Source organism: Humulus lupulus, chromosome X, assembly GCF_963169125.1.
Source record: "Humulus lupulus chromosome X, drHumLupu1.1, whole genome shotgun sequence".
Taxonomy (NCBI): Eukaryota; Viridiplantae; Streptophyta; class Magnoliopsida; order Rosales; family Cannabaceae; genus Humulus; species Humulus lupulus.
The window spans coordinates 142,643,832-142,654,799 of NC_084802.1; the positions used below are offsets into that span (position 1 = coordinate 142,643,832).

General features: G+C 32.9%; 1 protein-coding gene and 2 non-coding genes across 3 annotated transcripts; 2 read left to right on the top strand and 1 right to left on the bottom strand.

The window, feature by feature from the left end:
- Positions 1-716: 716 nt before the first annotated feature.
- On the top strand, positions 717-823 carry LOC133807602 (small nucleolar RNA R71). The gene has a single exon (XR_009879505.1). It is a non-coding gene; the product is annotated as a small nucleolar RNA R71 (small nucleolar RNA).
- A 3,625-nt stretch (positions 824-4,448) lies between these two features.
- LOC133807818 (small nucleolar RNA R71) lies at positions 4,449-4,554 on the bottom strand. Its single transcript, XR_009879709.1, has one exon. It is a non-coding gene; the product is annotated as a small nucleolar RNA R71 (small nucleolar RNA).
- Positions 4,555-5,073: 519 nt separating this feature from the next.
- LOC133806330 (uncharacterized) lies at positions 5,074-5,790 on the top strand. The gene has a single exon (XM_062244446.1). It carries the CDS (start codon positions 5,074-5,076, stop codon positions 5,788-5,790), a length of 717 nt encoding a protein of 238 aa, XP_062100430.1.
- The last annotated feature ends 5,178 nt before the right edge of the window (positions 5,791-10,968 follow it).

Genomic DNA, 10,968 nt, shown 5'->3' on the forward strand with positions numbered 1-10,968 from the left:
TTTCTCTATCAGCTAAAGCAGTGGCGAGTTGTCCTACTTGTGTCTCGAGTTTGGTAATAGATTGAGATTGATTTTGTAGGATTTGTTGGGTGGATTGCATAAATTGTTGTAAAGTATCTTCTAAGGAAGGTTTTCTTTGTTGCGGATATGGTTGATTTTGTGGGGCATGAGCTTGATTTTGTGTGTTGTATTGGTGCCCTTCATTCATTTGGGGTTGGTTTTGTCTCCATGAAAAGTTCGGATGGTTTCTCCAATTTGGATTGTAGGTGGATGAAAATGGGCTATCATTTGGTTTCCCATAAGTATGAAGTGCATTGGCCTCCTCAGAAAAGGCTTCTTGGTAGGAAGGACATGATTGGGCATTATGGCAAGGACTAGAACATATAGAACAAACATCTTTTCTAGGTTGAATTGGAGAGTTTATAGTTTGGCTTATGGCTAAAGCTTCTACTTTTCTCGCTAATTTGTCTAAGGATGTTCTTAAGTCTAATTCTTCTTTTACTTCATACCTTCCTCCTCTTTTTGGTGAATTAGTTGACCTAGACCTAGGATCAAAATAATTCCATTGTTGTGAATTGACAGATAAATCTTCAAGGGCGTCCCACGCCTCTTGTCCTTGAAATTTTAAAAATTTTCCAGTATGCATAGATTGAATCATTTGACGATTAGAGGGAGTCAAACCATCATAAAAATATTTTACAAGTCTCCATTTTTCAAAACCATGATGAGGACATTTTAATAATAAATCTTTAAATCTTTCCCAACATTCATAAAACTCTTCATTATCTTTTTGAAAAAACTCGGAGATTTCTCTCCTTAGACTATCAGTTTTAGACATAGGAAAAAATTTCAGTAAGAATTTATTATAAAGTTGATCCCATGTAGTTATAGACCCCGTGGGAAGGGAATTTAACCAGGCTTTTGATTTGTCTTTTAATGAAAAAGGGAACAATCTTAGTTTGACCGACTCATCAGAAAAATTTTGAAATTTAAATGTTGAGCAAATTTCTAAGAAATCTTTGACATGCATGTAAGGATCCTCTCTATCTAACCCATAAAAAGATGGCAATAATTGAATGATTGCGGGTTTAAGCTCAAAATGAGTAGCAGAAGTAGTAGGTAAAACAATGCATGAAGGAGCATTAGATGAAATAGGTGCAAAATATTCAAGCAAAGTTTTTTCAGGCACAACAGTTTCATCAACAATATTAGCAATAGGTTCCATGATGCTCAAATTTTTACTAACACTTTCAATTTCAAACAAAGATAAACGTCTTTTTACTAATCGTTTTTTAGAGTTACGTTCCCAATGATGCATACAATTTTCACAAACAAGGCAACAATGATAATCTCAAACAAGCAATTTTCTGATGTGGAAGATCAGTTAAAACCGCAACCACAGAGCATACTTAGAATTTTTAGAGATTTCACAACAATATAATTCTTATGGTTTACTTGTCCCCAGGCCTATTTGTTTCCACTTACTCGCGCACTACTAACAACTCCCCGAGGTTAATTAGTAGAGGCGGATGGAAATTTTGTTCAAATTTCCTTTAAGCAAAAATTGCTTATGGTGAAAGGACAAGATTTAGGTTTCTCCTTTTTTTTTTTTCAAGTATTTTTCACAATATTACACTAAAATATTAAAGAAGACAAAGAAAAATAAGGCAAAAATTAAATAAGATTAAAATTTAGGCAAGAGTAGGGAGGCATAGCATGCCATCAACCATAACAAAATTAAGGTAAAAACTAGGAGGCACAAGTGCCATCAACTTAAACATAAGATAGAGGACTAGGAGGCAAAAATTGCCATCAACTAGCTAGGAGGCAAAATTGCCATCAACTAGTAATTTGCGGAATTTAAATAAAATAAAAATACAACAAAATAAATAAAGAAAATTACACAAAGGTTAGGAGGCACAAGTGCCGTCAACTAACAAAGATATAAAAGAAATAAAATTACAACAAAATTAGGAGGCACAAGTGCCATCGACTATAAAAATTTAAAAGGATAGATAGGAGGCACAAGTGCCGTCACAAAAAAAAACAATAAATATAGAAATATAAGTATATTTTTTTATGGGTGGTTGAACCGTCCCAACTTTCTTTTTATCTTTTTTTTTTTAGTATTTTTTATAGATATATATTTTTTTAGGTTTTTTTTTTTTAAGTGCAAAAATTAAAATAACTAGTAGAAGAATTTACTAACCTTGAGATAATTTTTGTTTCTTTTCTCTTGCAACTCCCCGGCAACGGCGCCAAAAACTTGATGGACCCAAAACGGGTATGTTTAAAATTATACTCGCAAGCGCACGAATCGTATTTATATAATAGTTTTCGTGTAAGCACGAGGTCGAACCCAAAGGAGTTGTCTAAAATAAAAAAAAGAAAACTATTTTAAATCAAAAGTAATAAATTCTAACCTAGTTCCAAAGATTGATGAGTTTTAATATTATGAACATAAAATGAAAGATTGAAAAATAAAGCTATTTAAGAGAATGAAAATAAACCAATAATGATTTGACAATAAGTGTTAAAAGAAAAGATTATTAAGATACTAGAATCCACAAAATGTAAGTTTAATAATATTTATTAGTATATTGATTCCCAAGTTTTAATGATAGTTAAAATAATTTAAACTATCATTTTCCAAAAATATTTATAATTTTAAGCACAAATTTCTTATAAAAAGATAGGATTTTTCTTCACTTTTCAAAATTATAATTTCAAAGCATTTAGTGTAAATCAATCTAATGAAATAACAAATAAATCAATGAACATTATTTATAAGGCAAAACATAATATTTTTGTTCTAAGCATGGATGTGTACAATTTAATGACACATCTTACACAAAGAATATTATGTTTATGCACTAATGAAGAACAAAGTGTAAATATGTTCTAACAATCTAAAATACAAGATATTTAAGATGAAAAAAATATATGAAGAAGAAAAATCCATAGACTTTGTTGTATTACAAGGGAAATCAACATACACATAAATATTACCTAGTTACAAGTTGTTTCATCATGATCTTAATAATCTTATGAAAAAGATTAGAAGCACATAACTAGAATAGAAATTACAAAATAAAAGACATACATACTTGCAAAATGCTCTTGAAAAACCCAAATGGAAGATAGAATGGTAGAGAGAAAATGAGAGAAAAAGATGGTAACCAAAATTAAGCACCCCAAAATGGTCTTTAAAACCCTTATTTATAGCCAAAATGAGATTATTAAAATAATCAATTTAAATTAAGTAAATTGATTAAATTAATAATAATATGATAAATAGGGGTAAATTGTAGGAGTGATGATGATTTTGGGGTGAAAAGTGTGTAGAAAATGGGTAAAAATGTGGCATTTTAGACAAGGGGACAATGAGCACATTTATGGGCTCAAGGGGTGTATGGACAGTAGTGACAGGCGGCTGGGCAGCTAAGGGGCATGCTGGGCGAGCTGGGGACAATTGATGGGAGTGGGCCTTGTGGGCTGAGTGATCCGAAGAGGCCCAAGGAGCTGGCCCATGTGAAGGGGCTGGCATTTATGCATGGCATTGGAGGCATATATGCTGAAGGAGGGAGGCGTGGACATCATGGCTGGGAGGAAATGGATTGGACACGTGGCGGCAGGAGGGTAGCTTGTGGAATGATTTGTGACTTGGTGGAAGTCATATATGTTGAAGGAGGAAGCTTGGAGGAGTCACGCTGGGAGGAGGCATGGGCCTTGGAGTGGGCCTGGTGAGGAGAAAGGTTGAGATGCTTTCAAAAATGCCATTATTCAAAAAATGCCACTCTTAATCTTTAGTTTTCTTGCTTTTCAAGAGCAAAAATACACTAAAATCCCTAACAACAACAAAAAAACATAAATTAAATCAAATTCAAATATTTTCAACTATAAAATAAATCATATTAGTTCATTGAAAATATTAATTAAGACTTAATTTAGTTGAACATTTAGTTTCACTAAAACAACATTTTTTTTTTACCTCAAACTAAACAACATTAATTCAAATAATTAACTCCAATATTTTACAACAAAATAACTATAAAAACACACAAAATTATATAAAATCAAAATAAGACTAATAAATTTAAAATTACTTCAAAACTTAATAAGTTAATTAAAAACTCAAGAACTAAGCAACAATTAGCATATAAAATATGGTAAAATAACTTTAATTTGTAGAGTTATCAGCAATCAACCGTGCAGTTTGGTGGCTTACCTTCAGAAGACCCTCACATGCATTTCGCTAATTTTCTGGAGCTATGTGCAACATTCAAGTATAATGGGGTGAGCGATGATGGAATCAGGTTGAGACTATTCCCATTTTTACTTTGGGAATGAGCTAAAATTTGGTTGAACTCCAGTCCAATTCTATAATTACTTGGGAGGATTTGGCTCAGAAATTCCTTGCCAAGTTCTTTCCTCCATCAAAGGTTGCTAAATTATATGGGAGATCAATAATTTTTACCAGCTTGAGGGGGAATCTTTATATGACTCTTGGGAGAGGTTCAAGGAGCTGTTGAGATAGTGTCCTCATCACGACATTGAAAAGTGGATGTTGGTCCACAATTTTACAATGGATTATGTAGTACTACTCGCACCATAATTGATGTCGTAGTTGGAGGGGCATTTATGAGTAAAAGTGCCAACGAGGCATATGTGTTGTTAGAAGACATGGCCACCAACAACCACCAATGGTCCGATGAGAGGTCAATCGGTGTTAGAAAGGTTGCCAGAGTTCATGAACTTGATGCCATCACTGCCTTGACTGCTCAGGTTGCTTCCTTGACAAAACAGTTGCAACAAAATATTGTGTCTGCTAATGCCATTCAGATGCCAGCATGTGAAATTTGTGGTGGTCCTCATCAATTTGAGCAGTGTATGACAACAAAGTTCAATAACCCCATCCCTATGGAGCAAGTCAACATGATGAGTAATTTTAATAGGCAAGCCAAAAATCCTTTCTCCAATTCATTTAATCCAGGGAGGAGAAATCACCCTAATTTTTCATAGAGAAATAATAAGGGCCAGTAAACTGAATTCCAACCTCAATCTCAGCAGATTATGCCTCAACCTCCAACACCACCACCTAGGCCACCAGTTCTTGAAGAGAAGTCAAATGAGTTACAAGATGAACTTTTGACCTTGACCAACTCCCAAGCTCAATTTAGGACTGAAACTCGGTCATCCATCAGAAATCTTGAAATGCAAGTGGGTCAATTGGAAAATTTGTTACAAAGCAGACCTCAAGGAAATTTTCCAAGTAATGCTAAGGTGAATCCTAAAGAGTTGTGTAATGCAATCTCCTTGAGGAGTGGTAGGGAGTTGGAAGAGTCAGTTGAGAAATCTAGTCTTCCACCGAAAGTGGAGTCTGAAATAAAAGGAAAGGTGGAAGAAAAGGTTACTGAGAACCTTGAGAAGAAGCAGTCACAAGTGAGTATAGATCATCACATAAAAATTCCTTTCCCACAGAGGCTACGCAAGAACAACCTAGATAAACAGTTTTCAAAGTTTTTGGAGGTATTTAAATTACTTCATATCAATATCCCCTTTGCAGAAGAGCTTGAGCAGATGCCAACTTACCTTAAATTCTTGAAGGAAATTTTATCGAAAAAAAGGAAGTTTGAGGAATACGAGACAGTTGCGCTTATTGAGGAGTGTAGTGCAATATTGCAAAAGAAACTACCTCCCAAGCTTAAAGATCCAAGTAGTTTTACCATTCCTTGTACTATAGGGAATGCACTTTTTGAGAAGGCATTATGTGATTTAGGGATAGTGTGATTTAGGCATTATGTGATTTAGGGAAAATTGAAATTGGGAGAAGCTCACCTACTACTGTGTCCCTACAAATGGCGGATCGTTCAGTGAAGCACCCAAGAGGTATTATAGAGGATGTATTGGTGAAAGTGGACAAATTCATCTTTCATACAGACTTTATTATTCTTGATATGGAGGAAGATGAAAATATTCCAATCATTCTTGGGAGACAATTTTTAGCTACTGGAAGGGCGCTAATTGATGTGCAAAAAGGGGAATTGAAGCTACGAGTGCAAATTGTGGAGGTAACATTTAATGTTTTGGCTGCAATTGAAATTCCAACATGTTGTAGAGTGGATGTGATACAGGAGGCGGTAGTAAGGTGGAAGTGATAAAGAGAAAGGTCATTGCTCAAGATGGTAGTCGAACAGTGCGTAATCGTGTGAAAAAGGTTCTTCAGTAGGAAAGCTCAAATGCTACATAAGCGGTGGAAAGCTCCAATAAGTTGCAACATCATAAGACGGGCTTTCTCATATGACACTTTGGCTCTTAAAGATTCAAGGGGTGGTCTTGATCCGAGTTAATTTGAAGATGAATTTAGCATCCGGCTAAATGACGTTATTGACAGCGCATTTGGAGGCATTCAAATCCTTTATTTGCAATTTTATTTATTAGTTTTATTAAAGTTTTGGATTATGAAAATTTTAAATTTTAGTATTTTGAGTAATTATTTATTTATTTTTATTTTATTTTATTTTAGGATTAGTTTTAATTTTTTTCATTTAGTGTTAAAATTGTAATGACAAATCGTCTAAAAAAAATATGATCACGATGCTACTTCAAGCCCAGCTCATAAATTACCAAGTTCAATCCATATTAGCCACCACATTTTGCTACCTGAGGAAGACGGTGGCAAGGGTCCTTCGTCGTGAGCAGTCTGAGTTTGTCCGGTCAGTTTCTTTTCCTTTTGCTTTTATTTTGAACATTGTGGAAAATGTTCATATTAAGTTTGGGGGAGGGGATTTACTTTCATTTAGTATATATCGAGTAGTTTTTTTTACTTGTGTTTTAGTTGTTTTTGTGTTTTAGTTGTGTTTTGTATTTGGTAAGTCTTTATTTACTGTGTTGTTGTGTCTAGGATATTTAGAGTGTCGTTTTTGTGTAAATCAAGTTATCAATGCTAGCCTATGATATGGAAGAAAATGTCATGCAAATTTTTTAAATTTCTTATCAATTGAATCTGTGTGCTTGGTTAGACTTTATTGGTAGCTTGTTTCGATCCATGAAAAAAAATGAATGTTTAGGCATGATCGAAAAATTCTTTGCAATTTGAATTTGAAAGTATGCATTGTTAAAAATTGGCTTGTTGTATGATGTATGAATCAATCTAGAACTTGCTTGTTTATCATTTGAGATGAAATCCTAGATGAGATATGCTTAGGAAAGTGATTTAGGCAATTTCTTGGAACGTTTGAGCCTTTCAAGCCAACCCAAAAGTAATTTTCCATTGTTACCCTTGTTGAGCCTAAAATTACCTTCTTTGTTGTTTGACACCAATTGTGAGCCAAATAGATATTTTGTTAGTTTTTATTGCTTTACCAAATTACTATGAGCATATGGATAAATAATGGGGAATGAATTGTAATAGGATGTGATTAGTTTTGTAATTTTGTGTATTGTAATGAAGAGTAAAAATGTTGAGAATTGAAAAAAAAACAAAATAAAAGAAATTTGAAAATCCAAGCTACACTCTTGTTATGCCTTCACAAAAACAAGTTTGGGGGAGTTTAGATCGAAAAAAATATATATGATCAATTGAAATAAGCTTTTCTCAACCTTTACTTGGGTTTATATGGGGTTTTCTTTGGAAATTGTTTGGGTGAATTATTTTGTAAGTTCATATGCTTATGGTAATTTGGAGCCTAAATGACATATATCTATCCATTGCCTAAGCCTATTGTTATGAACCTAACATCCTAGTGATTCTTGAGCATATTTTGTCTACATTAGTGGAGAGAAGTGAACAATGCAGGCATTTGGATCAAATGTTTGATGGTCTGATGGTAAGTTTTGACATGCATACATAAGATTCAATTGTTGAGTAATTTTTTGTGGCTATGGTTGAATAAGCATTTTCGGATTGAAACAGGTTGCTGGTGTGGTTTAACTGAAATTCTGGATTGTCTTTACTAATTGGGATTTTGGATTTTTGTATGAGATTTTCTGAAATTGAGGCTAATTTGGCGTTGTTGACTTGATTCATTAGTTTGTGTTGTTTGTGTTTTTTTTTTTTTTTTTTTAGTTTTCTTTTTTTGTGAGGTTAGTATGAATCTTTACTTGAGGGCGAGTAAATGTTAAGTTTGGGGGAGTTTGTTGAGTCTAGTTAAGTGTTGTGTTTAGGTTGTGTTTTAGGTAGTTTTTATTATTCTTTTTAGCTATTTAGTGCAGTATTATGCTTTGTTTTTGCTTGTTTTCAGGTTTTAGCTTATAAATAAAGGAAAATAACAATTGGAGCAAATTGGTAGAAAAATAATGAAAAATTGGCTTTTTGGTGTTTATTCCGTGAAAAGATGAATCATCAAGCAATTTTATGGCTTCGGTGAATTTTCGGGACCAAAATCACAAAAATTGAAGAAATTGTTAAGGGCCACGACGCTATGATGCTAAGTCGCGGCTCGGTCCAAGGCAGAAAGCTTGTTTTTTCAAGGATAGACAATGGGCTGCAACGCGCCGAACTTTTTTTGCCCAGAAAATTTACACGGGCCGCGACGCGCTTAACGTCCACGCAAAGCCTAAATAAACACGAGCTGCAATGCTTGAAATGTTGGGTCGTGGCCCGTATTGCTTCTGAAGAAAAAAATTAGGTTTTAAACCTAATTTTGAGAGGACATAAAGAAAGAGAGAAGGGGAGGACAAACTTTGAAGGAAAAAAACACATCGTGGAGCATCTCCATTCGTTCTCTACAGTTCTTTTTATTTTACCTTTGAATTCTATGTTATTTTCCATTGTTGTTTATGTTTAGAATGATGATTATGAACTAAATTTGTTATTAGGAATTTTAATTGAGTCACTTGAACTCCTATTATGTTCTAATGCAAAGTTGATTTTCTTCTTCAACTTTTGAGTCTCTTGCCTATATATGCTTATTGTTTGATATTTGATTGGCCATCTAGTATCATAATCTACATGTTTTTGAATCAAAATCTGAAAAGTGAGATTTAATTATGCTTTGATAGGTGAGACATAAGCTTAATCATAGAACGAGAGTATCGTGATTGTTTATGTGACATATTAAAATTATGAATGTTAATGCTTCCTAGTTGATGAAATTATCATAGAAATATAGAAAAGTCACATCTAGGTCGAGGTTTGTAATTCGTAACTTGATTATAAATTGTTTTTGACAAATTGCTAGCTTGATAAGAAGGAGAAAAGAAAACATGCATTAGTAATTGATAGGAGGGATAGTTAATGAGATTAAAAACCCTAATTTTTTAATCTTGAATTTATTTCTTGTGTTTCTTTATCTTTCTTTATTCTTGAAATTTACAATAGTTTATGTTCTTGTTCTTTACTTTTACAACCAAAAATATTGTAAACCAAAAAGAAACAAAAAAAATTAATTGAATGGTAATTGATAATTCAGTCCTTGTGGGACGATACTTGGTCTTACCAAGATTTATTACAAATTACGACAGCGTGCACTTGCATAGCTATTAAATTTCGCAACAGTGATGTGAAATTTGACTTAAAATTTGTTTAAAATTTTCTTTTTTGGTCTAAAGTGATCCAATGAGGTGTCTAAGCATACATTTGGAGGTGTTTTGATTGGACCGAATGTCGGTGCCTATGCTATGTAAGGGGTTTTCTTTTAGAGTTTTTGGGACTTGATCACTCCTTCAAACTCTCTCTCTAGCTCTCCAAGACTCTTAATTTTCTCAAAGCAATTCATCAAGATTTCTTGACTTGAGAATTTCACAGGCTTGTTGTATCACACTTCTTATTCCTTCATTATAGAAACCTCAAGCAACTTACTAGTGGTTTAGAATAAAAGTTTTGGACAAAGATTCTCATTGTGTGCAAGTCTTTGTATTATTTGTGTAATTATTTCCATTGTTTTGTGTTATTGTTCTAGGTTTTTGTCGAACCTCATTATTGAGTTAAACCACTTCCCCCAACAGAAATGAAGTATCATTTTATTAGAGAAAATATCTCTAGTGGTGTCATCAAGATTACAAATGTTCCTAATGAAGAGGATCCCATAGATGTTGGAACTAAGAGCTCACAGTTAAGTAAGTTCAATTATTGCTTGAGCTTGCTTGGAATCAACCAAGGGTGATAAGGAATGGATTAAGCTAGGATCCTTGAGGAATTCTTGGATCGATCTCTAAACATCAAATTCATATGAAGACATAGGTGGAAAATTTCTTAATTATTGGTCTCCATATAAACATGACATGGACGTTTACTCTTCTTCTAGTTAAGTACGTTAGAGTCAAATATGTTTCTATCTTCTCATATATCCTTATTGGTCATTGCTTTTGTACTATGATTTTAGACTGAGATCAAGATAGAAAAATGATTTTGATTAAGAGAAAGTGAGTTAGTGCTTCTTACTTAGTAATATTATAGAGAGAAACTACTGGTATGGGAAAAGCTGGTTCAAAGATTGTATTTTCGAAGGTTGAAACTCTTGTTCAAAGAGTGGTGCATCAACTTGTAAACTTCATGTTTTCATAGTACAGAGAAGGATTCCTCAAGGGGGGTTTAAAGATGATGCAAGCTACATTAAGTCCAAGCTCTTTAAACTTGTGCCTTGTTCTTTTTGTTGTGTTTTTTACATTACAAGGTTTAGTGCATTGTGTTTTTCTGTTTCTTGTTTCAGAATAGAAGCTAGTGTAGAAGTATAATTCCCTATAGATAAGTTTTTCTAATAGGTTAAATTTGTAAATTTTAAATAAATAATTAATAAAAACAAAATATTAAATAATTATAATATAATATTGAATATTTTTAATTTTTTGTATTTTATATTAATTATATATAATATATAATATATAAAAATGAGTTTTAATTAGATTTTTCAACATTTTCACCATCTAATTCAATTAATATTCAACTTTTATATCTAATTCAATATAATTATAATTGGACATCCATTTTTGTTTTGATTGAATTATATCGATTATATTTGTTTGGAT

Coding starts and splice junctions, on each gene's coding strand:
- LOC133806330 (XM_062244446.1), top strand. CDS start 5,074: ATGCCTCAACCTCCAACACCACCACCTAGGCCACCAGTTCTTGAAGAG.